The sequence below is a fragment of the Fusarium poae genome, chromosome 4, assembly GCF_019609905.1.
Source record: "Fusarium poae strain DAOMC 252244 chromosome 4, whole genome shotgun sequence".
NCBI lineage: Eukaryota > Fungi > Ascomycota > Sordariomycetes > Hypocreales > Nectriaceae > Fusarium > Fusarium poae.
Window position 1 is genome coordinate 845,894 of NC_058402.1, and position 27,284 is coordinate 873,177.

Here is a 27,284-nt window from a genome sequence, read left to right on the forward strand (position 1 = left end):
AGGCAACCAATATGGGATGAAGTGTGAACCTAGTATCGAAGCTGGGGGAAGCCATGTCACTTGCCCCAGTCTTTCGAAGCCAGTCACCCATGGAGCGTCTTTTGGTCTGTGGATTCGAGACCCATATCCTTGAAAGTTGGCGGTTGGATCGCCATCACTTGGGAGCCACAGACCAAGAGATGGTTGAGGGCACGGCAGATAGATGCTATGCGTCGGAATGTGTGACCTGGTGCTGTCTAGTGTATGAGCTGACGAGTTCGTGAGGCTTGCTTTGCATTTCCAAGATAATAAGGCCTTTCCTAGCGGCCTGCCAAGGTTAGGGAATAACACCGTCTGGGAAAGTGCATTTGATTCCTTGCATTAAGAGTAAGTCTCAATGGTCATTGTCGGTCAGTGGACCAGTTGAACATCAACCATTCACCCTCCGTTCACCCTCTTCATCTCGGTCGTCTAAAGTGGAGACCGCCACACTCAGGGATCGACAGGCCTGGCTTGGACACTGAGTGGCTGCTTGAGGCAGGAGGGGGATTTTTGGGGCGCCAAGTTCAGCGAACGGTTCGTCAAGGATTGATTGATAGAGGCTGAGAATGCTGCCGTAAAAAGCAAGGGAATTAGCAAAAGCTTCCGCACTAAGTAAAAAGTTGCGATTTTTTCTGATGCGATTCCTGACTTGCATTCCCACCGTCTTTCTCGGCTACATGTTGTAACGACTGCAGTATGTAGCACTTTGAAGCGCGGCATAATATGAGGATCGATGCTTGGTGCATGTTGATCAGGGATAGTTGCTGAAAGACGAAACCGGGGTTCTTTTGCTGGCGGGTGGATGTTAGCGCTTTCTTACTGGGGTATTGCTAGCATGTACCTTCCTTTGGAAGCCGACCGCCAAAATAAAAGGACTTGTGCAAGTGTCTATCCCTTTTTATGCAAGGGCCCGACTGAAAGAAGGCTTCTATCTGTGTAAAACATAATATCGGACCGAGCATTATCTATTGTTTGTTCCGAGACCCTGGATTCATTTGATGAGAGGCCAAGACATGTCTTGTTTCGCAACCATGCGAGCGGCATTTAGATGTAATCAACTATGGGACGATGTTGAAAGTCTTTTTTCATTATTCAAACAAAATCTATATCAATTTCATGAGTATGTTGGTTGACAGGTCATTGAAAAAGTGTCTCAGTGCATAAACAACAATAACCAATGAATTCTACTCAACCATCCATCATTCTCACTCCACCAGCTGATTTTTTATTCAGGGCTTGCATAGGAAATCTGATTCGTTCTCTGTTTATTTCACAAAATCTGAGACAAGGCTAATCCGCCGTGCGTGGAGCAAGGAACCTCCTGTTGACAGGGTCTTCGTCTTCTGCGCCACCCTCTAACTTGGATTAATGCAGGAACCCACCAGCCAAGTATCACATCACAATCCCAAGTCCCCGATGCGCATCTTGATAAAACTTGGCATCAATTAGGCTATTGCGTGTTAGTGTAGATTATTCTGTGAGGCTATCGGAAGTCTGTGTTGAACAAACAATCTCATATTGATTCAGCTGACGTTTTTAATCTTCCGATCTCGTAAGCTTGTTTCTTTGATCACCCAGGTACATAGGTAGGTAGTCTAGATAGTATGTGGATATGAGGGAGGGTAGAGAACTGCAACATCACAATCAAACACCAACCGAGATCACAGTGTTCTAAATGTGGAAGAATCGACCATGACAGTTGTAGGTTGCTTGGAACATATCTCGGTTACCTCATTGTGAATTTACTTGTAGAGATTAATTTTAAAGGTAAAATACGAATAAACGTTGCAGAACTAAAGTCAATCTCTGACTATTGTGTCAAGGAGATTTCCAAATTCTAGTCAACATCTCTTTTGAGGCGGTAACAGGTTGTTTCACATTGAAAAGAGGCCTCAAAAGCGAGGGAAACATGGAGGCTTCCGACTGCCGCTATGGCCATCAATCAACTAAATTTCGTCCAATCTTGGGCCTTGAGAGTGAGCTTATTCCCGCTACGATAAATACTCCCTTGTTACACCATGCATTAGGCTCAAGCCATTTCGACTTTATTGATGCTGATCCCATGACGTCGAGCGAGTCGTGCTCTAGAATTGATGAAACAAAGAACCACAATATTTCGTCTTACGCGGCTTGAGGAATAAGGTCCACAATCTGTACGCGATGTTGAATCGGGTTGTCCGCGGATTCAAGTCGAAGAATTCGATCATCGATTGTAATCTCTTGATATGCATTGCAGTCAGTCTTTACGAATTGCTTCTATTCTTGTCATTTTCTGTTGCTTGCGTCAACTGACAGTTACAGTACAAAAAGTCATCACCAATACTACATCACAACACCCCTGCTTGAGCCCTTGCTTCTCGCAGTTTGTGTTGGCTGGTTGTGAGCCAATGCCCCAGCCGGTAGTTAGTGGCTTGCCGCCTTCTCCTGACGATCTTTCTGCCTGTCATGAAGGCTTGGCAACGATCGCAGAGTAATAGTCCGCATATTATCTGTTACAACACGCTATTCAGTTTCTCCTATAATTCTCTCCGTTATAGGAGACTACAAACAGCCAACATCTGGACGTTTGCTATACTAAACAAAGTCAAACGGGGAGAACGGATGAGGAAATTAACATGACGAGTCGTCTCTATCTTGATCGTCCTGTTAGTCCTTCGCCAAATAGCGCCGTTATTGACCAAAGATGTCTTTGCACGTTCTGAAGCGCCAAGCTCTTGTCGATCTCTGTTGTTTCAGCGAATGTCTTGTCGATCTCACTTTTTTCTACCTAGCCATTGCCAGGAAACAAAAGAACGCGGCCCACAGGTGCTGAAAAGTTCACGTCATGCGCCAAATACCGACCAGTGATGCTTGTCGCTGACGGATGGTTTTCCTTCTCTAAATCCATGGACCAGCTGAAATCCCGACTGATTCTCCGAACGAAACATCGGCTAATGGTCGATCGCTCTTCAGCTCTTGTCAATGAGCTCATGTGAATGAAGTTCGAAACGAACACTGTTATGCGAGGCGCTTAACACTAACTCCCTGGTTACCTATAAGAGTTTCAACGGCCTTAATGCTCGCTCAACCGCTCAGTCTTTAACTTCCATACCAGGTCAAAGTACGGATACCATGTTTCTCGCTTCCATGTGACCCGTGGCATGCATGCTGCTGCCGCTTCTTCTCACGCCTCTGGACTTGGCCCGCCTTTGGCGAACACGATAACTTCGCATAGGTTTCGAGTCTAAGATCGAAACCGATAAGATTGCCGAGAGTCATTGTCTTTCACAATAACTACCGTTCGCTTACTTCACATGCATCGTATTAATGTTAGTTAATGTTACGTCAGTACCATGCCCACAGGATAAGCTCCCAACACCTGCATCTCTGCATCTTTATAAAGACGGAGACAACAGGTTCTGTCACGAGACGAACCCCGATGACCATCGTTGAACGAAATGACAGTCTTGGTGATCAAAGTAATGTTGACATGCAAAGAGATAGTCAAGTTCGAATACGCCCAAAATCGAAACGAGGAGCAACTTCTGGGTTGCAACGTCCACAAGAACCTCGACGAACGTGAGACACGAATAGCATCAAGTGATATCGAATCTGTGCGTCTGTTGTATGTTGCAAGATTTCTAGAACGTCACTTTCTCCGCACACAAGCACAAGCACGATCTCGGGATCAAAAGACGTATCTTGAAGATGGGGATCGAGGAAAGGCTTGGTTAGGTTGCCCTGACCCACAAGTAGGGCTCAAGTTACCCGTTTATACTGACGGAGATCGATGTTGGGTTCCCATAATGAATTGCAAATGTACACGAATGAGGCTATTCGACGTTGTTGGCATTCGTATGAGACCGTTGGGCCGTGGTGAGCATTTGGGTTGTCATGGTTCGAAAGTCCCTCATGCCATATACTGTTCATCTGCTGTTTGGCATGCCGTAGATGATAGGCTGTTCACTTGAGTGCATATTCGAGTTTTGTTAAGAAACAGACGTAGACTGATTTCTCGTATCATAGATATAACCGTCGCGTCATAAAGTGAGGCTCATGATGAGTTGGTTGTCAAGTACAAGTACAAAGGAAAGAGGCGTTTTGCCGGACATGTGCCGACAGAGTTACCCCACATTGACACAAGCCCAAAGAAGTTCAAACGCACCGACTTTTAGAAATAGCACATCTCAAGGTAAAAACGCAGTCTTCACACGCCCAAAACTGCTGTCACCGCCTCGAAATTATTGTTCTCGTGCCCATAGCAACTCTTACTACTACAGCTGTCTCTGGAATAGCTCCAGCCCCATCAGCTACATCCCTGCTTTTTATACCGCCGTCCATCCAATCCAAACGTACCCTTCAGTTAGGCATGACCCCTCGGTAGCCTTGTCCCTCTAAATTTCTACCATAACTATGCTGGATGCTGTGTATCTTTAGGCTGCCCGAATTATAGCAGCGTCGCCCATACTTGAAAAGTCTCTCTTTTTTTCTTTCCCATCTCCATTGTATATTGCAACTGAACCTTGATCATGGAGGCTCAGGTGAGTTCGATCCTTCCCATGACATTTCACTGCGTTCCTCGTGCCCCGCCATTTCAACTGTCTGGTCATGGTTGAGCCGCAACAGCCCAATGACCGACCACATTCTCGTGACCCGACCCGGCGGTCTGGGTATCTATCGCATGAAGCTCGCCAAAATATAAAGACATCCCTTACTGACATGTATCTCAATGGCATAGATCGATAACGCTGTCGGGATTCTCGCGAACCCCGCCTCCGATCAATCCATCAAAGTACAAGCCTTCGAATACCTGAACCAGCTACGGACAGATCCCTCTGGGTGGCAAGCTTGTACTACTCTCTTCGCCCAAACCCCTCGAACATCAGAAGTCGTACGTCTGGTCTGTCTCGAGGTGGTCAACTATGCCGTCCACACACAAGGTCTTGACCAAGCAAGCCTTGGTTTCCTCAAAGAAACTCTGCTCCAATACTGCCGGCAAACCTACGGCCCCAACGCCCAGCAAGAAGCCGATCCGGCGCACCTTCAAAACAAGCTCACACAGACGTTGACGTATTTGTTCGTTTTCCTCTACCAAAATGGATGGGAAAGCTTCCTCGATGATCACCTCGAGTTGACAGGCCTCTCCACAAACACCGATAATGTTCCAGGTGTTGTTTTCTACCTCCGAGTCCTCGGCTCCATTCACGACGAGATCGCCGATATGCTTCTGTCACGGCAGAACAACGAAGCCAAGCGAAATACAGAGCTCAAGGATCAAGTCCGAGCTCAGGATATGCACAAGGTGTCCGAGTCATGGAAGCAGCTTCTTACGCGATACTCCAACAACGACACTGTCGTAGAACTCGTCCTCAAGGTTCTAAGCAAATGGGTCAGCTGGATAGACATCGGCTTGGTTATCAGCCAGGACATGCTCGGGCTCCTGCTGCCCGTGGTGGGACGGCCAAGCACTTCGGGTGAGGACAAGGTCCGTGACACTGCTATCGACACCTTGAATGAGATATGCGGTAAGAAAATGCGTTCGTCGGACAAGATGGAGATGATCTCCTTCATCAACCTTCGAGAAATTGTCGAACAATTAGTTGCTAGTCCTCCTCTGAGCGAGTACAAGGGAACCTCTCGATACGATACGGATTTGGCCGAGGCAGTTTCCAAATTAGTCAACACCGTCCTCTCCGATATCGTACGGGCTCTCGAGGACAGCCAGATCAGTGACGATACCCGCGCCAGAGCCAACCAGCATCTCCACGGCTTCTTGCCTTTCCTCTTGCGCTTCTTCTCTGACGAATATGATGAAGTCTGCTCTTCAGTCATCCCCGCATTGACTGATCTCCTCACCTTCCTTCGTAAACTCACTGTCGTTGACCAAAACTATGGCGGCATGCTTGCACCCATCTTGGATGCCATTATTCGCAAGATGAGATATGATGAGACTACCACCTGGGGTGACGAGGATGAGCTTACTGACGAAGCCGAGTTCCAAGACCTGCGTCGCAAGCTCCAGAACTTGCAAAAGTCCATCGCTGCTATTGATCAGCCATTGTACATGAACACGCTGAGCAACCTGGTTGCCTCCACTTTCCAACAGCTTGATCAGCAAGGTTCGCAAATGGACTGGCGGGATCTTGACCTGGCCCTGTATGAGATGTACCTCTTTGGCGAGCTTGCTCTTCCCAACCAAGGCCTAGGAACTAAAAACCAGCCTTCAACAGAAGCCTCAGAGAGATTGGTGGTCATGATGCAGAAGATGGTCGAATCAGGTGAGAACTCTCTACTATTGACTGCAATACGGTGATTCTAACATAATATAGGCATTGCCAGCTTCTCTCACCCAGCCATTCTCTTGCAGTACATGGAGATCTGCGTGAGATACTGCGTTGTTTTCGAAAACCATCTTTCACAGTACATCCCTCAAGTACTCGAGAACTTTGTGCGCTTAGTGCACCATGACCATGTTCGTATCAAGACCCGGTCGTGGTACCTGTTCCACCGGTTCATCAAGCAGCTCCGTGCTCAAGTCGGCAATGTTGCGGAGACAGTTATCCAGTCAATTGGAGATCTGTTGCCTATCAAGGCCGAGGTCCCAGGAGACGACGCTGATGATGACATGTCTTCGGACGAGTCCGACCATTCCGCAAATGCTCTTTTCACCAGCCAGCTGTATCTCTTCGAGGCCATTGGATGTATATCCTCAACCCAGAGCACACCCGCTGACAAGCAAGCTCTGTACGCCCGATCTGTGATGGACCCCCTATTCACAGACATGGAAGGACACCTCCCACGAGCCAAATCCGGAGATGCTCAGGCAACTCTTCAGGTGCACCATATTGTCATGGCTTTGGGTACACTTGCCCACGGATTCTCGGACTGGACTCCCGGCATTACGTCTAATGCTCATGGACCACCTGACAAGGTCGTTTCCGATGAATTCTCCCGTGCAGCCGAAGCTATCCTGATCGCCCTGAACCAACTGAACTCGTCTGCCGAAATTCGGACTGCTTGCCGATCGTCTTTCTCCAAGCTCTTGGGTGTTTTGGGTGCTGCTGTACTCCCCCAGTTACCACAATGGATTGAAGGCTTGTTGTCTCAGAGCTCGTCCAAGGATGAAATGGCCATGTTCCTACGTTTGTTGGACCAGGTTGTGTTTGGTTTCAAGTCAGAGATTTACGAAGTACTGAACATGCTCCTAACGCCTCTGCTCCAACGGATCTTTGGTGGGCTGACGGAGCCTATTGCTGGAACAGACGATGAGATCCAGTTGGGCGAGTTAAGGAGGGAGTACCTCTCTTTCCTTCAGATTATTCTTAACAACGGACTGGACGGCGTCCTCGTCAGCGAGTCCAACCAAGGCTTCTTTGAGCCCATGATTTCGTCTATTATTGAACTTGCCAAGACTCTTGAGGGAAACGTTACTAGTAGCAGACTGGCTTTTACCCTCATGATGAGAATGGCATCCATTTGGGGTGGGCCTGATGTCGCCACCATCTCCCAGAACCCAACAGCTCCTTCTGGCAGCCCCAACCCTCATTTCCCTGGTTTCGAGCATTTCATGATTGACCGGTTCCACTCAACCTGTTGGGAGGTCATCAAGAACCCCAACTTCCGCCCCTTCCAGGATGCCCAGACTAAGCAAGTTCTCACAGAGATTGCAGGTCTGGAGCAAATCATTTACACCAAGACCGGCGATATTTTCATCCAGGAGTTGCAAACCAACCTCTTCCCTACCCTTGGTATCAACGGCGACGACTTCTTACGTTCTCTTATGACATCAACGGATAAGAGACAGTTCGCCTCTTACTTGCAAAACCTACTCAAGTCCCGACAGTAAACGAAAGGACAGAAACAACAAATAAAGAAAAAAGAAACAAAAGAGAAAAACACTAAGATGATTACAATTTGATAGGGAAATACCCGCGCCTGAATAGCAAGCACGGTGGATCGAAGCATGACGAGATTGCCTCATGATGATGATGATGATTTGAGTCAGGGTGGATGGATGGGTGGCTGGTTGTATGGGAGCCTCGCGGCGCATATTCAGGGAGTTTTGCGGACAAACACATTAGAGCTAAAAAGAACCGTCTTTTTTGTCATTCTCAGTCAAAACGAATATTCCCCCTTTTCTTATATCTTGTTTCCATAGGGCGGCTGGATCATTTCGCAGCGGAGATGACTGACTGATCAAGGAGGAGAAGGAGGAGTGGAAGAGCATCAAGAGATTTTGGACATTGATAGGATGAAATACAATTCTTCATTAAATATATCATCCGCAGGGATTATCGAATTATACGTGACATGGTGCTGTGCTCTATATCCAAGTTTTCATATCTCCTAACCTTGGTGGACTCCCCCTGAGGGTACTGAGGTAGACCTAAGCAGGTGCGTTCCTCAGCGTATTAGAATAATTGACCGCTGGAAGCACATAAGACGAAATTATTAGGGCACTTTATGCTCCTTATACTATAGTTCTTAGACTGCTTATTTTCATACCTTAAAACTTGGTAGGCCCTTTTTCTACCACCTACCAGGCGTTCTTCCTCAACGCAGACTGCCTACTAACCTATGGAAGGAAGGAGCGCAATATAAGACTACTAAGGTAGGTACCTATCGATACTTCCATTCGTCTGATGGTCTCTCTCTTCTTCATTCGCGTCATCAGTCTTTCGTTCACAAGATCATCGCTTTCAAATCATCCATTCGCTCTACTATTAACACAGGCTATTCAACCATCACTTATCACAATGAGCGATCACATAGACACAGACCCTGCTGAAGTGAGTACGAGCTCAGACGACTCGTGGAAAGAACAGAGACTTGAAGGATGTTGCATAGACAGACTCTTGCTAACGATGCAACCATTAGATACTCCGCTCCCACAAGAGATCGGTATTATACAATCCCTCGATAGACGATCTGTATGATTGGGACTGCATCAAGGCCGAAGTGGACTAGCAGCTTTCACGCGAGCCCGCACCCAAAGAGTCACGGGAACGGATTCTAAAGACACTCGAAGAATGGATTCAAATTCGTGGCGGCGAGGGCGGTATAAGCTTGACAGAAGTCAGTGCAGCTATCAAGAGGGAAAAGGAACCATCGACGTCCGCATCGGAACACCCAGATTCAACGGCGGACAGACCATTTCACTGCGACAAATGCTCCACGAGGACGATAGCATGCGACGCCGGTCACTCCGATATCTACGTGAATGACTGGGACTGCATCGAGGCTGAAGTGGACTAGCAGCTTTCACGCGAGCCTTTGGTATGGCCTATTGAGTTAGAGGATTGGATTTTTGGTTTTATTGAAACAGTCTTTTATCATCGTCCTATCGATGTCGTATCTATGGCAGAGATTGCGTGGATCATCAAGACAGGAAAGGAAGAAGTCTCCCTGCCACCAGCATTGGTACAGCAGCATCCAGATCTGACGGCGCAAAAACCTTATCACTGCCTCAAATGTTTCCCTATGTATTTGCGCCCCGTGGAAGAGGAAGCAAGAAAAGATGCAGAGACGAAGTCTGACGGGGATGCAGTGTATGAGACCGAAGAGGAAGCGGGGAAGGAAGCGAAATCAATAAGGGATCGAAAGAGGAGAAAGACATTCCGAGGATGAAGAAAGTTAGAAAGACAACTACACAGAAACCCCATAGCGGATTTGGTACAGCGATATGATCAATTGACAAGTTTGAACTGAGCCCTCCCGAGTCTTAGGGTACAAAAATAAACAACCTAAGAAGCATAGTCTAAGTAGTCTAAGGAGCATAAGGTGCCCTACTAATTTCGTCTCTTGTGTTTCTAGCGGCCAACTTTTCTGATACCCTGATAATAAGGAGCACACCGTGGCCTTCAATCATACTTACTGAACGATGACTTTATCACATAGTACTGAGACTAAGGGCTTATCACAGTCCGAGGGACGATTTCTTGAAGAAGTTACATGTATGTAATAGAAAACGAGGGGCCAAATGGCGGCCAGGCACAGCGAACCGCAAAACGACAGATAGAAACTATTAAGTCCCAATATTACGTTCCTCCTTTTAAAAGCCCAAGTAACCAGAATAAACGAATAGAATGTCTAGATAGCATATCCTGTTCTAGATAATATAACCTCCACCAGTCAAACAGCGCCAGTCTCGAACACCAGTGCCTTCTTCAAGTTCCACACACCACCAGAGCACTTCCTTGGCCTTCTCGGGTTGTCCACTCTCCTCGTAGGCGCGGCCCAGGGTGAACCATGCCTCGGATGAGTTCCAGCTGGATCCGAGTTTGGTGAGGGTTGAAAGCAGCGCATATGCGCGATCTCGGGAGGCGAGACGGTCTACGAGAGGTAGACGGGTGGCTTTGTAAGCGACGGGAAGCTCATCAGCGTCCATTGGTGGCTTGGGAGTGAATTGGGTATTTGAAGGGCCGAGACCGAGTGGTGTGGAGGGTAGGGAGGAAACAGAGTAACTGCTTGAGGTCGCCATTAGGTTGTTTCCAGTATTCATGTTAAGGGGGTCGTCCAGAGAAGGAATTGGGGGTGGTGGAAGAAGATCTTCACTGTAGATGTCGAGCAGGATGTTGGACAATCCGACGATAGAGCTAGGATGGTTCGGCGTGTGTGTCAAAGCGGTTTCAAAATCGTTGCGGGCTGTGTAGGGTGCTCCCCTTGACAGAGACAGTTGTCCAAGCTATAATCATGTTAGTTGATTGTAGTATACGAAAAGGGCTTCAAACTTACTTCTGCATACAAGTCACTCCAGAGGTCCTCGACAGTCTTCTTTTCAGCCCAGCCAGGAGCTTTCAAGGAGCCTGACCCAGAGGGATCTCTGGCCAAATCAGACTCCAGACTTTGAATGAGTCGCTGCGCTTCTGTGATGGCCCCCTTGCAATCTTCGTACATACCCGCGCGGCGGTAGAAACCGGCGATCATGAGCCAAACTCGAATCAGGAGGGCAACTCGCTGAGATCGTTCCTTGTCCTTGGGGAAGTGGACCAAGGGCAGAATACAAGTAGAAGTGTAAGTATTATCTACTGATAGCTCGGAGTAATCAGTTGACTTGGACTGTGTTGAGAGATACGAGTTGAGATGTCCCACAGGTCGTGCCCTGAAAGATGAGCTTCGGGCTGCGGTTTGTCGTTTACTTGAGTAAGTAAAAAAGTCTGACTGTTCCTTCTCTTGATCTTCGACGCCGGCAGGTGTAAAAAAGACATCGCCATCAACAACAGTAGGCCCATGGGAAGATACGACAGCCCCGATACTCGAAGATCTTTGTCGACTATGGCTTCGTTCACGCTTCTGAAGACTGTTACTCCTGCCAGTAGCGCTCCTATTGCGGCGAACAGAGGACACTGATCCTGTTCGTGGCCGTGAATCTGCCATGGGTCCATTATCTCCAGTGACTTGGATGGTCGGGGCACTGCTGCGCACCGTCGCCGCAGTCTGAGGTCTGGGGTTCCTGTCGGTGGGAGAAGCGTAGACCTGCCTAGTAGGCGGTCTTGACCTGTCGTTGCTACCAAAAATGGTTCCTCTGATGCTTCTAAGCGTACCAGAAGTCTTTGGTGGCTCCACGGCCTTGGGGGTGTTGAGTGTGGTCTGCGCCGCTACGTTTCCAAACAGTCTTGAGAAAAGAGTCAACAACTCAAAACTAGCATTCACAGCGACATCCGGGCCCTCGAGCAACTCGACCAATGCTAGCTGGGTCATCTTGACTTCCAGAATGCTTTCCTTTTCGGCATCATCCATATCATCAACCAAACCGTGTCGGTCCTCTGCTGCGGTGCCCTTTTCAACTTCGTTGAGATGCTCGCTTCTGAAACCCTGATCGGCTTTACCAAACAAGATCGTATTGTCCTTGAACTGTTCCAGGGCACCCTCGCATGCTCTTGCAGACATGTTGTAGTCTTGTCTAGCACTGAGGAGAAGAGCAAGAAGATGCCATACAGGAATCAAGGAACGTTCTTGCCAATACGGTCCATATACCAGATCATAGTTTTCTTCCTGGTCCTTGCTTGTTGTCAAGGCAGTTCTGACTGTCTCAATCGCGGCGGTCAACTCTCGTCGCTCAGCCAAGAGTAAACCAAGAGCATAGAAACTCCTAATATCTTTTGAGCGTCCGAGATCAGCTGACAGAGACTTTCTCAGGCATCGAATCGCCTTTTGCTGAATCTCGGTCCTGGCAGCGGCCTCGTACGTAATTCTTGACCAGTTGGCTTGGGACAAACCAATAGCTTGCCATGCCAGTGCGATGGTATGAGGTGGCACGGGCGGGTGTGGCGAGTTGACCTCGCCATGTTCTGCAATGACTGGTGTAGGGTTATCTTGCGAGGCGATTTGTGGTAACTTGGCCAACCAGTCTTCCAATTCCAATCCAAGCTGGTACGCCTTTTCTGAGGCAGATCGTTGACCATATCTGCAAAGAGCTTGGATACATTGTGATATTGTCTCAAGCGCGGTGGCATCATCATCCAAAGTAGGCTCCATGTGTCCTGTCTTGTCAACACGGGCCTTGCCCTTCTTGACAATCTCAAGATAAGAGTCAAAAGCCTTGAAAGCTAGATCGAACTCGGCAATGGAGAGGTGAACAAGAAATAGGGCGCGTAGAATGGATGTCGAGTGATAAGTCTTCATGGCTGCATTGTAAAGAGTATCGAGGACTCCACGACTCAGGCTGCTTCTTCCACCTTGTCCAAGATCCTTTTCACTCCATCCTCGCCCGCAAAGGATAGTCCAGTTCCGTAGTGCCTGGTTCACGAACCATTCGACTTCTTCGCGCTCATCTTCAGCTCTGGGGAAAGATGTTTCGCCCAGCAATAGGGCCTGGTATGTGGCTTCGGCATGCTTGAGCTCTACTCGTAGCTGACTCCGTGGTGAAAGGTCGCCAGCCGTGTTGCTCACAAACCCGGTGGGATAGGGTTGGTCAGACTCAACGATCTGTGAGATGGCAGTGTAATACTCTTTCCAGACGGTTCTCCTAGGTACCGACCCCTTAAAGCCGTATCCTCCAGTCACGGGTGTCGACATGGTGTCCCAGAATCTCGCCCATGCGCGGTAGCCGGCCAATGAGTCAGAATCAAGCTGCAAAATTTCGTTGTTTCGGTACGCAGTGCCAGCGAGCATACAGTACTCGGTAAGAAAGAGCTCTGACCAGTATCGAAGCTGTCGTCCTATGCCGTGTTCTGCCCACACTCGTCCAAGGGATGGAAGGCCAGCTCGGTACGAAATCAAGGCTTGCTTCGACTCGCCACTACGTGCAAGGCAGTTAGCCCTGAGGTATGCGGCTTTGAGCGCGCAAACGCTTGACCATTCGGCATTCTTGTCGGCCGGGTTGATCTCTCCTTCCACCAAATTGTTCTCGGGCAGTCGGCTAACACATTGGTTGTAGTCTCCCAGTGTCCAGTGCAGCCAGCCTGCACATACCTCGGCCTGAAATCTGTCATTCTCATGTGCAGCCTCCTCATCGATCGCCGCCTCGAGCTTCGGTAATTGGTCCGCAGCATTGATCTCGCCTGTGTTTACAGCAGTGGTTGGTCGACTTTCGTTATTCGTGTTAGCTGCTGCACCCGTCGTCTTTGCAATGGCGCATTCGGTTTCGGCGGTCAGCGCGAGACCTAATTGATTTATATTAGTATCACATCCTGGGAAGCTATTCGGAGTGTATCATACAAGCTCTCTCGGGTGCATGCTTGCGGATTTTGCGAACGAGCTCCGGGACCAGGTCCCAGTTTCCGTCACAGCGAGCATGGTCCAGCTGGTTGATATATTGCACGGCTTTAGGCTGTAAAGCAGTAGCAATACATGGTCAGCTTCTCGAAATTCGGAGAGGGCGTCCTGTTCTCGTCTTACACCCATGGTTCAACGCCTTTTATCTGTTCAGCGTTCAGGAGATCGGTCTCGGACTTAGACTAGCAGCCAAATAGCGCCCAAGCGCATGGCGGGGGGGATTTCGATGGTAAAAAATGAACTGAAGACCTCTGAATCGAGGTTATTGAAACGGAAAAGTTTCGAAATTGTTTATATGGAAAGTTATTCGAGTTGTTTCAAGAGGCCCCCTGTGGTGATGGTATAGTTGCGGTCTCTGGACTTCAATGTGTTTACGGTGGTATTTGGCAGATGAGAGCTACTGGGACGACGTAACTCAGCTTCCAGGCCAATCAAAGCCTGTCATTCTAGCACGATAAACTCCACTGCCAGGGGTCTTCCCGCCGTCCAGGCTAACCCACCTGAGCTATGCTTGTTGCGTTGCTAGGGACATATCTTCAGTTGAAGAAAAAAAAGTTTCAATAAAGATTTCTTGATCGGTCTATCACCAGCTTCATTCATAATTCGTGGTTATAAGCTAAGAATTACATTTTGACTTGATTTCTGGATATTCTGCGATTATCCAGACTTGGTTAAAATTCTTTTATTGCTGCTGCCTCTATCAATTACACGTGACGGCGCAGTATCAAATTTGAGTTGGTCTACTTCTTGTCTTGGCCAATATCTTGAAGAACCTTAGTACTTTGTCGCAAAGCGTCTGAGGCTTCACACATTCTCTCATCAAAACTCAACCAAGGCTCAACAATCATGGCAACCTCAGCACCACCCGATCTGCGGGTTCTTCTCCGAAAACTCAACGCTATCAAGGATCCTCAGCTTCTCCTTCATGCGCTACCATCTCTCATCAACCATGTCCTACACTGCAAAGAGCCCTTGTCAACGCCTGCAGATATCAAGGGCAAGAATGGCACTTCAGAAGCCGCCACCATTATCCCTAAGCTTAAGCTGAAGATCAACAGTCTCTTGATTGGTCGCACAACCCGAGAGTCTCGGTTTGTTGCTGTTGCTCTCATCAAGACTATGATAGACGTCGGTGGGTGGGAAGTTGTGCGAGAATGCAAAGACTGGGCCAGCGGTCTTTTGGATGTGGTCGAGGTATGTATATTCAATCATATCTGATTAAATTGGCACTAACCCGTGGTAGAAAAACGATCCAATGGCTTCAAAGGAGTTGGCTATTGTAACTCTTGCCCGCATCTACATCTTTGTTGAGCCGTATCAAACTCTGTCCCGAGAGATTGCTAAGCCAGGTATCCCAAGATTTGTTGATGCCTGTCTCAAACTCATCAGTGCACCCAAGTCTGGAGAGAAGCTTCAGACACCTTTGTCTGTTATTGAGACTATTTGCGACACCGTCTCAGCTCTGGTCCCGCTCTACCCAGCCACGGTACGACCTTTCAGCGCCAAGTTCAAAATCGCCGTCAAGCCATATCTCGCTCCTACGCAATCAGACGAAATTGTTATTCCTCATTCCCTGCAGCGAGCTTCGCGAAAACTCGTCATCTCGCTTCACCATGTCGCAGCCAAGTCAGGAGGCAGTGATGAGTGGGCCAAATTGATTGACATTCTCCTGAATGACTTGCACTCTACTGCTGATCAGGTTTTGAGGGCTGTTCAAGAATCGTGGGAGGGATCAAATGGGTATACTCGATCGCATGTTGGTGTTGACGGTGCACTAAATGGCGGAGGGTCATCTGCAAACGAGCTCCCCTCATGGTCAGGTCTTGAGGCTGGCGCTGAGCGTTTGATTGGCCTTTTCGAATATCTTTCAGACTGTCTGAAATACCCTACCAAGGCGCCTGTCACAATACCTACCAGTGCACTCATTGATACTGCGTCCCGGCTACTGCTTATCGCTAGACTTTCACCCAAGTCCCAAACATGGGAGCAGGCACTTCAGACCAATGCTGCTATTTCAAGAGATGAGAAGGATAACCTCTGGGCAGCACTACCGGATATTCACATCTCTGCTCTGCACCTTATCAAGGCCTTGTTTCAGCGTCTAGGACAAGATGCAGTGGCCATCGCTCCCGAGGCCCTTGACCATCTCGTCCGAGTGTTCAAGTCGGGCATCAATCTTCCCACGGTCCGAACGACCGGTTATACCGTTCTCAAAGAGATTTTGGCCATCTCAGGCCCAACATTGTCAAAGCCCTCAGTTGGCAGCCTGGACGTTGTCCTGGGTGCTTGCTGTCGTGACCTGCAACAAGATGCCGGATATCTCAAGGATGTCGAAAAGCAAGCGGCATCTGGCACCGACAGCAAGAAGAATAGCATTGCTGCTAATGCTGACCTCATGCTCTTCCCTCAGGCTAGCGCTGTTGTTGTAAACACGTCGCTAGAGCTGGAGCACAAGGCCGCAGCTGCTGGACTCCTTCCCATCATTCTATCACACCTACCACAGAGACACCTCAAGGCTGCTTTACGAGGTCTCATTGACCAGACAGCTATTCTAACAAGCAACCGTGATGCCATGGTCGCAAGTGTTCTCAACCCTTACAAGGACCAGCGAGGTCGGGTGTATCCCAGTATCCTTCCTCACCTTACTCAACAATTCCCTGGCGACAAGACTCTTGAGATCCTGCGCACAAACATCCGTGCAGGTGCTCAGAGTTTGGCTGAGGGCGAGGAGCCGCTAGAGGCGCTCCCTGTCGAGGAGGAAGAGGAGGAGGAGGAAGATGAGGAGATGAAGGACGGCGATGACGAGGAAGAAATGGTCCCTGAGAAGGGCGACTTGTTCAAGCCTGGAACAATCCCCACAGCTCCACACGCCGAGAAGAACCTGCCCATCCAAAGTAACCCCTTTGCTCCCATTGAAAAGGCCAATGCTTCGGAGAACCAGAATGCTTTTGCGCGAGCATCTTCACCACCCAAGCGAAAGCACGAAGGCTCAGACTCTGCGCCTCCCAAGAGGCAAGTGCTGGAGAAGTCCTCATCTCCTGATCGAGTACTCCCAGCACCCATCCAAAGCACTCCGGTTGTGGCGAAGGAAGTCGAAGAGGAGGAGAGTGATGATGATGACGATGATGAGAGTGTTCACCTGAACATGGAACTCGAAGATGATGATGATGAAGAGGAATAGTAGGAGGGATAGATATAGAAAAGTAATTGTCAAGAGAATATTGGGGTATATAATTTAAAGGGCCTGATCCCTCGATCTCTAGCCTTCGTATACCTATTCAAGGTCTACATCCAACGCCGTCCTAGCACTACGTATTGAAGCCTACCACTTCCCCAACCAAACCCAGAAACGGCCTGTCAACTCCTACCAAGAATAACGCCTCCCAGGGGTGATGCCATTGCGTATGTGAAGATATAAAAATCTGTTTCTGCCAACTCAGTCACGCAACCAAGCGCGACGCTTCTCCTCCTTGCGAGCTCGTCTCTTTTCCTTGAACTGCTTCAGCTCAGCTTTGGAAGGCTTCTTCCCTGAACGCTCGGCCTTTAAGCTGCGACCGTCATGGGAATTGGCAGCGGCTTCAACGTCAAAGAAGGCGTTCATCTGGCGCTTTGACTTGGCCTCATCGCTGTGGCGCTCAGGCCCTTCACCTGCTGTTTGGAACTGGCCGGTGAAGCGGTTAAACGTAGCTGTTGCAGCGTACACCTCGGCAGGGTCAACAGCGGCGCCTGTGGTTGCGGCTTCGTCGTCTTGGTTGTTGCCTTTAGCGTACCAAGCGTTCGGGTCGTAGTCGCCGTGGATGGCTGGGTTGTAACCTCCGGCTGCAGGTTTCTCTGATGCTGGAGGTTGGGGAACACCTGGAGCGGCCGGTACTACAGCGCTTATGGCGACTCGTGGGTTATCCCACTGAGACTGACCAGTGAAGCGATTCACAAAGAACCAAGCCTGTGTGTTTGGGTCCCACTGACAATCCCAACCGTCATCCTCTTGTTTCGGCGCAGGCTCAGCAGGCAGCGGCGGTCCAGAAGGTAAAGGTTCGCTAGGCAAAGGCGGTCCATCCGGTGTCGGTTCGTTTGGTAGGGGTGGCCCATCTGGTGCTGGTTCGTTTGGTAGAGGTGGCGCATCCTTATCGGCATCGCTGTTGTGGGCTTTTGGCGACTCGGAAGCCTCTCCAGATTCGCGATCAGAAGTCTCCTCCGCAGATTCGGACGCGCCGTCGCGTTTCGGTGACTCTGGCTTCGGCGACTGAGTTACCGGTTCCTCTACGCCGGCGGAAGGCTTAGGCGACGACATAATGAGTGTTGCGTTTGTGGTTGCGATGTTGAAACGTCTATCATCCCAAAAATGAGTTTACGAAAATCGACAGTGTCATCGTGATACTTATGCACCTATGGTTTGGATTTAGCAAAGTAGAGCGTATGACTCTTCTGTTTTGTTTTTTGTCTTTGAGCGTCCAGTGGATTGGATTTGCTGGCAGCGCTTCACATAGCAGAGTATATGCTTCGCAAAATATCAATGAATTGAAAATCGCAACTTGATGACGATGGTTGGTTGAATAAAAGTTGCGAAAGTATAACTTGAAATGATGAATCAGCTGCGCCTCTGACAGGCTGCATAGGTAGGTAATTTAGGCGCAAGTTTTTGGTCACGTGAGTTGATGCGAAGTCTACAATAGAAAGGTCCGAATGATTCAACTTCACTTAATGATTCAGAAGAACTAAGCAGCGGACAAACGGCGGTTCAATAAATCAATTTGGCTCATCAAACTACCATAATCTTACCACTATTCGGATAAAATGCCGTCTCACATCTCGAAGGCCTCCTACTGTGGCTAAGTAGGGCCTCGACCATTCTGAGGATCATTAGACTCAAAAACCATATCATAGCTTTCAGCTCAGGATACTAAAAGTCATAATGCGGCTCTTTCCAATTGCATGTTTTCTTCTCATTTAGTAACTGAGTTATAGTCATGTCTTGGTCCTTTCGCTCATGCTTTATACAGCTCGTCGTGTTGGCGACGATAAGTCGTGCATCACTAACAAACAACGACGAGTGTAATTGTTATCTCACCAATGGTTCCAACTCTGCATATTATTCACAGCACGGCTTTTACGACTTTAGAAATCTTTCAGAATATGCTCAAGTCCCAAGTCCTATCAGGAATTCTTCGAGAAAAGCAGGCGTAACAAGCGACTACTTCAAAAGTGACACATGGGATAGCACATGGAATATACAAGACTGGAACAATCGTGGGGGCGGCGGTGTCAGTCTCTCAGGCGATGCGACTGTGTTTATGGCCAACTCTCTCAACAACATCTACATACAAGCAAACGACGATGATGGTGCGACTTCGGACACGTTCCTCACAATGCGAACGATGCGAATGCCCGGTTTCCAGAGCGCCGCCGAGTTCGAATCGGTCTCGACGTATCACTACGTCTCGGTGCGGATGCTCGCTCGTGTTACTGGTAGCGCGGGTGCATGCATGGCTCTGTTCACATACCTGGAAGACGGTGACGAGCTGGCGGATGTGCAAGAAGCCGATATTGAGATCCTAACGCGCGATCCGAAGAACCGGATCCAGTACACAAATCAGCCCTCGTACACAGATGATGGTGATGAGGTTCCCAAAGCAACTCGCAACGGTACATTGCCCAAGGGCCTTGGGTGGGATGACTGGGTTGTACACCGACTCGACTGGACGCCTGAGCGATCTGTGTGGTATGTGCAAGGGCAAGAAGTGGCCAGTATCGAATTCCAAACGCCCAAGGATCCTGCACAGATTATTCTCAATGCGTGGAGTGACGGTGGTTCGTGGAGCGGTAATATGAGTCTTGGTGATTCAGCGTACATGCAGATTCAGTGGATTGATATGGTGTACAATGCTACCAAGGACAATGATAAGAGAAGTCTTGATAACGGGATTCTGAGGAGGAGTGTTGGAAGCCAAAGTTCTCTGATTCATCGAGAGGATAGTGTCGATGAATGTAAAGTCGTCTGCAGTATTGACAAAGTGGATAAAGCCGGTGAGGCTAAGGTGCTGTGGAAGAGTGCAGCATCTCATATGCTAGTTATGGAACATTGGGTCAAGGTAGTTGTCGGATATGTGATCTTGATGATGGTTTGGTAAGTTGAAACGCAGTACATATACGATACATTTTCATGAGTTCATTTTAACCATGACACGATATCATGTACAATATGTTTATGAAACTACTAGCAGGAACGATGTGGTTTTCCCAAGTCTCAGTAACAGCAACAAATGATAACCTCTCATTGACCTCTGATGAATATACAATATCATCACCTCTCAAAGCTTGCCGTCAAACTCTCCTCTCAGGGACCATGCAACCACCAACGCCACAAACAATAGTAACCGTTTTCACCCGCAAAGTCTAAACCTTGCTTTAAACTTGTTAACAACAAGCTCACACCATCCGTCGATCATAGTCCATTAAGAGGATCCTGGAGCTAGTCCCGCTGCTTTCATCCGCATTGACCCGCCTTCCAACTCAATGCTCCAGCCCCAGCATTCAAATGCAACTACAGAGAAGCTATTAATAACAGTTACCTAACGCATACTGGAAATCGTGGATGTTCGGCACTACGCCAAGAACCAATCGAGTTGTCGACAGAAACAACAGGACTATGTTGATCGTTGGTTCTAACAAGACATGATCCTGTCATTTATGTCACTCGCAAAGATGAGCTGTGACATTCTTCCCCAGGCTATGTGTCAAGGCTGCCCTCCTTTCGAAACTTCACGGGGAAGCGTGCAGGTCTGCAGCTCCATTTCAGTTCTGGGGTAAGGATAGGATCAGCTCCTGTCTCCCCGGACGTTAACTCGACAATGGCACTAGTTGGATGGTTCCAGAAGATGAGTATTGCAAGGATAGTAATCATTTGTTGTAAGCTATGTACCAAGATGTGATGATGCTTCTTGATTCCCCCATCAACTGCACCCCTTAGTCAATCCGTAACAAAGAATCAAAACGCTTGAACAGACTTGTGTCTGATCATACTAGACTTTTAGACAGACCCCAAATTCCCAAGTTTTGAAGCAAAATAAGCAAAACTGTCGTTATACCAATCCTATTTTTTTATGTCCTTATGCGCCGGTATCCCCAACCTTGTTTGGAAAAGGAGTAGGCATAGATCGATTCGCGAAAGGTCGCTAATTTCGTAAGAAGCAATGATTAAATGCTTTTATATAGTACTGCTAAGACTCCTCAACACAAGGAGCTCTATATCGAATGTTTCCGTCCTGAATTATAATCGTAAAGTCCGTCGACAGGTCTTGCCATCGGAAGGGTATCATAACTTTTCAGCATCTGCAGCGTATCTGTACGCTGTATGATGATATGTTGAAGCTCGGCCAAAGGGCCTGTTGTCCAATTCGGTTGCGGTGGGATATATCTATCGCACATCCCGCAGAAGAATCAACAAGTCAGTCGCGGCGAGATTGCCTTTCAATCAAGTGCGAGCGTTAAGTGTTTTTGTCTTCTTGTAGCATGCCTATGGCGCACGATTCTGTTGAGGGGGTGATTTCTCAGTCTCGAGGGAATCATTGCTAACCATGGATCTTGTGAATTGGACGAGAGCTGGTAGGAAGACCGGGCCTCCTACGCCGTCAGCTCTGCAGGCGCCTGTCGATGAATGGACCCTCTGGAGGACTAGGTCCAGAGGTCGTGTTCGAATTACAGTTTCACCTCATATTGGCTTGTTCGAACTGAAATTGCTGCCCGTTGGGGAACGCCATGCTAGCACTCAATCCAAAGGGATCCCAATCCAGGCCGTTTTGGTCCAACAACTGAGTCATCGACGGATACTGTGAGTGGGTGGTCTGAGGCTGCTGTTGCTGTTGTTGAACAGGCTCGTGGGATGGTGTCATCTGGTGTCCGGGTCCACTGGAGGCAGGCGACATCATCATGGGCTGTTGGTTCTCGCCGCTGTAGCCCGAAGGGTATCCTCCATGACCAGCTGGGGTTTCAATCTCAGGCTCGTCAATCATGTCTGCTTGAGCATCATATTCTTGCTCTGTGTGTACAGTGTTAGTGTGTTGTCTATGGAACGATGATGACAACGGCTTACCAAGCTGCTCGATGTGGTTTTGGAAAGCTGGGGTAGGATAGTAGGAAGCTCCAGATCCAGTCTGTCCCCGGCCACCGTTCTGCATCATTGAAGGTCGAGGAGCCTGTGTATTCTGAGGCATCTGCTGTTGCTGTTGCTGCTGCTGCGATTGATGTGGCTGTTGAGGCATCTGCTGTCGTGACATGCTTGTCATGGAACCTCGCATCGACATGTTATCCGAGGCAGCGGGTGAAAAGGCGGAACCGGTGTTGCTTGGCGAGTTGGAGTGAGACGATGGAGTTGGGCGGTTCTTGGGTGAGGCAGCATTCGAGTGTGGTTGAAGCGGCGGTGGCAGTACCGGGACAGGCTCGGCCTTGGGAGCAATATTTGAGTTTGATCGGCGAGACTGGTGATGTCGGTTCATAATAGCACGCTGAATTGGAGGCGGCTGAACTATGTTCTGGGGCATATGAGTCGGTCCCAGGTTTGGACTACCGGTCTTTGCGCGAAGCTCAGCCTGAACATCGATTCCCTTTTCAAGAAGAATACGCTCAAGAAGCGAATTCTTGTATCGAAGCATCAAACACTCATCGGCAGCAGTGCGGTGGGCCGCCTGGAGGTTGTGAAGGTTGGACTCATGGACGCGAATGGTCTCTTCGAGTTGTTTTATGTACTCTGTTCGACGTTCTCGGAAAGCAGCTTGAGCCTGTCGGTTCCTCTGCTTTCGCTCTTCGGAAGTCGCATAAATCTTGACATTATCTGTTAGTATCTATTCTTGGTGTTGCATGTTGTGTTTGTTGTCTCAGTCGAAGTAGGAAGCGAGATTGAAGCGGGGGAGATGACACGTCAAATTGATATGCCTTGGCACCATCGTGCGGTGATGTTGTTCTTGACAAGAGACGTTGCTCGTGAACAATAACGCATGGTGTAGTATTGTGATAGTGAGATATGGAACTGAGTCAAGACTTACAGGTTTGCGGCCGCCCTTCCGCTTAGGCTGCTGAGGCTCTTGGGTGGCATTGGCAGAGGTTATCGCAGGGTGATGATCGCCCTCAGGGCTTGAGCCAACGAGAGAGTCGGTCTCGTCCCGAGAGTGACCGTTTAGGCCATTGAGATGATTGTTGTTGTTTTGGTGTTGCGAAGGATCCGCCTTATCGATTGACATCTTGTCTGCCATTACCCAGACTGGGCTACTAGACGATTTGCCGCGCAGCGGCAAACGCCCCAGAGACGCAAAACGGGAATTCTGTTACGTGACGAAGACGGGTGGAACGTCGAGTTGACGGGCGTAATGAATCAAGACAGGCAAGTGTGCGCCCGTTGGGTTTTTGCTTTGCGGTTGCGGGCGTAGTGGCAGCGGGCGCAAGAGATAGGAAATGCAGCCCGGATTGGGGGTCGTACGGGGGTCAGCACCAAGAGTACTGCTGAGAAAAGCCAGAGACAACGCTTGGCTATCAAAGATAGTATGGATGTGCTGCAATGTGAAAGGATAACTGATACTGATACGCGTCTAACAAGCGCCTATCCTATCAATGTCGCAGGGTCTTTTGCAAAACAAACGTAAGAAATTCTACGAAGAGATAAAAGACGGGCTGTAATTCGCGTCGATTTCTTGGGGGGGACGGTTGCGATAACAGAGAAGGGGATCACTCACGCCGCAAGGGAATACGGTTTTATGTAATGTAAATTGGTAGGAGGGGGCTGCCCAGGACGCTCCTTCTTTTCTGCAAAGACTCGAGGGCCAAAACCCTTGAGCCAATTAAAATCTCGTATAAGGGCCCAGAGTGGATATCATACGGGCAGTGGAGCACAGGAGACAGCGGCACCACCCACTAAAAAAAACCAGTCCACCACCGGACTCCTCCATCTTTGACCTTAATTCTTCATCGTTTGGATTCCAACGAATGCACGGGCCTTGAATGATTTCTTTTCAATCCTCCAGATTGAGCATGAGGGATATTAAAACGAACCGATAATCGATCAATCAATCAGATCAAAACAGGACAAGTATTGTTTTGGTGGCCCGTGATGTAGGGGGACTAACCCACTCGCTCACTCACTAAACAATCTGCAGCCATGCATGCATGTCCTGGTCTGGCATTTTCACCATCCCACCCCGACCTTGGAACTAGCCTCTTTTCTCTCCCAACCATCCGCCCATCACACTCCAGCTGAGCAGATCTCTGTCTGAGACAGTGGGATTCCAGTGCAGATTCAACTGATAAGCAATCCATGACTTTGTTGATGCTCAAGATCTTCTGATAAACTTACAAAACCACAGACCTCTGCCACTATCTGCAAAAAGCACAGAGCTTCTTGTCGCGTGGCCGACGGCTGAAAATACTTCTTCATTCGGCCGCCGGGCCACTAGGTACTCCCACTCTCCTTCTGTTGGTTGAACTGATCGGCAGCTGTAACATCGGAGCCCCCGCTTTCTCTCCTCTCCCAGTCTTACCGGAAATACCTACTTCAGTCCTCGACCAGAGACAACAACAAGGGCGGTTTGGTGGTGGTTGAACGGTGTCCGGTGCGCCTTGGTGGCGTAGGCATACGCCAGAAAGCGTTGCTCGTCTAAATACCAACTTTGACAGACAACCCTCGATGTTCACACCCGCTCTTTCGCCAATCACAACGTCTGTGCAAATTTTCAATGATTTGCCGCAATCTCTCAAAGTTCACTTGCCGGTAAAATCTGCAAAGTCTGAACTTAAAGCTTACCGTAACGTCTCATGGTGCGTTCCAGCACTTGGCTTCGTCATTCCGCGGTTGATCATCCTTTCATGCTTAATTACACCGGTTGTTTTGGCTTTCACCCCGGCAGCCTGGCAGTTCTAGAAAACTCAGAGAACGACCCATGCGAGGGCCAACGACAAGGGTCTGTTATCGAGTTCCACTATTCACCCCGACCTCGCTCGTTGTCAAGTCTCTTGGTCGATGCAGGACTGTGAGGCTGTTGTTCACTTCAGCTTTTGTGGTCATCTGTTCCAGTTTGTTCACATCTGTGACGCCGCTGGCTTCATCACAACCTCCGTAGAGTCCGGTTGGCGGGCTTCTCATGATGAAGACTGGCTTACGACACCAGACCACCAAACATCTGGTGGAGCAGTCAATACATGTGAATGTCCAATAGTGAACGTTTTTTGCTTAGCGCTTGTAAGATCAAGATGCCTTGATCCTTGTTTTCAGTCCTCCGAAACCTCCGCTCCAGGAGGATTATCCGCAGGCTTGATCTCATCCTTGACAACACCATGTGCTCCTACAACACGACGCTCATAAAACGCAATACGAAGATTTGTGCAACTACTGTATGCCGGGTTGTCTTACTGTTACTGTTTGAAGAACATGTGACCAAACAACTTGCTGGTTGCAAACGAAAGGAACAATGTGCCACGGAATTCCAAGATTCGTCTCATATCCGGCATCATAACATTTACGTACTGTCCAAGATACGGCCGTGCCGAGCAAACATTTTCTGTCAGATAAGCGAGACGGCCTTTCATTGATATCAATCAGATATCTCAAAAGTCATGTCAATCTGATAGAACACACCACCTATGCTCATTCCTTCAGTATGAGCGAATGACGGGATATTGCAACATCCTAGCAGGTTGCTTCTCATGAAACTCTTGGTTTTGAATGTATCACTGCCGTTGATCATCCTTCACAATTGCCGATGGTAATTAAACCATCCAAAACTTTATTCCTCCCAGCCTCTACACATGTGCAACGGGTTTAGTAATGACGACGTAAACACCGATGCCACCACAACAAAAGACTACATCTCAACATTTCTAAGCAATAATGGTTCGCGTCCAGGATACGTGCTACAACGATGATGCATCACAATGATTCTTCCAAGGTGTCATGAGTCGCAACCATGGACAACGATCCCAGCCCATTGTCTCTTTAGGATCAAACCTGCATACGATAGCCTCCAGCCGTGCAACGGTGGAGTCTCACATGATGAGAAGTATTGGCTTCCATGTCCTGTTCCAGAAACATGCTCTGAAAACTCTGCTCATGGTTCATTTCCTGCTCATGCATCGGTACGTGCATGCATAGCTTGTTTGATCGGAGCCACAGATCTAGGGGACCCCCTTGGTCTCCAGTCTGGATAACCTCTTTTGGGGTAGGCCATTATGAATGTCAGACTAGCTCTGGAGGTGGGTTCAGAAAGTCAAAGATTGTGGTTGTTGCTATTACCCCAGATCTCCCGCATTTTGCGGGATTATCGAGGCGCTTGATGGAAATATGATTAAGATGATCTTGTTTTGGATTGAGAGGCTCAGACTTTGTTGTTGGAATTTCCAGTGACCTGGACCTGTGTGTCTGTTCCAATACCACTGGAACTTGGACAACCTACGTACATGTGTAAGACGATGAGACGAGTATAAGCTCAGGTAGGTAAGTCCAATATGATTGGGATTACAACCGTGCATCATTCTGTCAACTGCGCCCTATCGTTTCTGATGAGCCAGGCACACAGAACTGCATCCCTGCTTTATTGCAACCGGCGAGCGAGGATCTGCCAAGTAAGGTCGAAGGAAGACGGTTCGTCTCGCTTGGCCTAGCGAACCCGCTTGACCTGCATTTCCCGAACAGTGGCGGTCTCCTGTTGTAACTTTGTTGGGTCTTAGCTTCCGCCCTTGGTAAACAACTTGAGGGTCTTGTTTGTGACGTTTGATTACTGGCTCTCAGTTAATTATGTACTGCATTTTCATGTACAAGGTTATTTCTGGTTCAGAAGGCTAATCATCTTCACGATGGTAGGATGACTACATACGTGAGAACTAGGATCTTCTCATAAATCCTTGTAGGATGAACTTGTGTCGACATGATCTCATGCCCTTGACAATCACCGTAGCCAAGCACACTAGTATCGGTTGAATCTGCCGAAAGTCTCGGTCACCTCCTTCACCGAGAGGGATGAAAAATCCTCTCACCTCAGCTGACTATCTTTGGGTTGACTAGGCTTGCGCCTTGTGCAGTTTGTAACGCCAGGAATAAGTGGTTGAACAATGGTGCCTACGTACATAGTAAGTAAAGCCAACAGTAGGGCGGAGGCTATTTCGAAAAGACATGGGTTGTTGGTTCTGGAAATTTTCTAGCGTGTCCTGGGGTCGTCATGTTCGAATCTCAAAAGAACCTCATTCCATGGATCGATCAGTGTATTTGTGGCATGATACAATCGATAAACCTCGATCTTACGTCGATCATATCGTGCAAGTAGCCGAGGCTATCTTACAGTTGGTGCTGGAATTCTCAGGTGCATAATCAGATCATTTTTGTATGAATGAATGCATGAGTGACGAAGGACTTTTGTTAGAAAACCTTTCGATTATTGCAGTACTTTATCCGGTCCTCGACTTGGTCGCGTATGATCCCGTGTTAAAGATTTGAGAGTCAGCTTGGTTTTTACCTAGGTAGGTAGGTAGTGTTCAGTCTCCAAATTGAAACTTTGTAGCTAACCAAGTTGCGTGGGTAAACCGGTTTAAAAGTC

The 27,284-nt window shown here is 48.5% G+C and overlaps 7 protein-coding genes across 7 annotated transcripts; 4 read left to right on the forward strand and 3 right to left on the reverse strand.

Annotated features, from left to right (window-relative positions):
* Positions 1-4,529: 4,529 nt before the first annotated feature.
* On the forward strand, positions 4,530-7,846 carry LOS1 (pre-tRNA nuclear export protein; the record flags this gene model as incomplete). The annotated part of the gene is made up of 3 exons (XM_044854775.1): positions 4,530-4,541; positions 4,739-6,278; positions 6,330-7,846. The coding sequence occupies 3 exons, from the start codon at positions 4,530-4,532 to the stop codon at positions 7,844-7,846; spliced, it is 3,069 nt and encodes a 1,022-aa protein (XP_044702088.1).
* A 910-nt stretch (positions 7,847-8,756) lies between these two features.
* Positions 8,757-9,627, forward strand: FPOAC1_010385 (uncharacterized protein; the record flags this gene model as incomplete). Its single annotated transcript, XM_044854776.1, has 4 exons — positions 8,757-8,793; positions 8,878-8,930; positions 8,983-9,216; positions 9,256-9,627. The coding sequence occupies 4 exons, from the start codon at positions 8,757-8,759 to the stop codon at positions 9,625-9,627; spliced, it is 696 nt and encodes a 231-aa protein (XP_044702089.1).
* Positions 9,628-10,108: 481 nt separating this feature from the next.
* On the reverse strand, positions 10,109-13,845 carry FPOAC1_010386 (uncharacterized protein; the record flags this gene model as incomplete). The annotated part of the gene is made up of 4 exons (XM_044854777.1): positions 10,109-10,684; positions 10,735-13,604; positions 13,660-13,771; positions 13,840-13,845. The coding sequence occupies 4 exons, from the start codon at positions 13,843-13,845 to the stop codon at positions 10,109-10,111; spliced, it is 3,564 nt and encodes a 1,187-aa protein (XP_044702090.1).
* Positions 13,846-14,562: 717 nt separating this feature from the next.
* On the forward strand, positions 14,563-16,897 carry FPOAC1_010387 (uncharacterized protein; the record flags this gene model as incomplete). Its single annotated transcript, XM_044854778.1, has 2 exons — positions 14,563-14,910; positions 14,960-16,897. The coding sequence occupies 2 exons, from the start codon at positions 14,563-14,565 to the stop codon at positions 16,895-16,897; spliced, it is 2,286 nt and encodes a 761-aa protein (XP_044702091.1).
* Positions 16,898-17,152: 255 nt separating this feature from the next.
* On the reverse strand, positions 17,153-18,007 carry FPOAC1_010388 (uncharacterized protein; the record flags this gene model as incomplete). Its single annotated transcript, XM_044854779.1, has 1 exon — positions 17,153-18,007. One exon carries the CDS (start codon positions 18,005-18,007, stop codon positions 17,153-17,155), a length of 855 nt encoding a protein of 284 aa, XP_044702092.1.
* Positions 18,008-19,007: 1,000 nt separating this feature from the next.
* Positions 19,008-19,844, forward strand: FPOAC1_010389 (uncharacterized protein; the record flags this gene model as incomplete). Its single annotated transcript, XM_044854780.1, has 1 exon — positions 19,008-19,844. One exon carries the CDS (start codon positions 19,008-19,010, stop codon positions 19,842-19,844), a length of 837 nt encoding a protein of 278 aa, XP_044702093.1.
* A 1,575-nt stretch (positions 19,845-21,419) lies between these two features.
* Positions 21,420-22,949, reverse strand: FPOAC1_010390 (uncharacterized protein; the record flags this gene model as incomplete). Its single annotated transcript, XM_044854781.1, has 3 exons — positions 21,420-21,751; positions 21,806-22,532; positions 22,755-22,949. The coding sequence occupies 3 exons, from the start codon at positions 22,947-22,949 to the stop codon at positions 21,420-21,422; spliced, it is 1,254 nt and encodes a 417-aa protein (XP_044702094.1).
* Between the last annotated feature and the right edge of the window lie 4,335 nt (positions 22,950-27,284).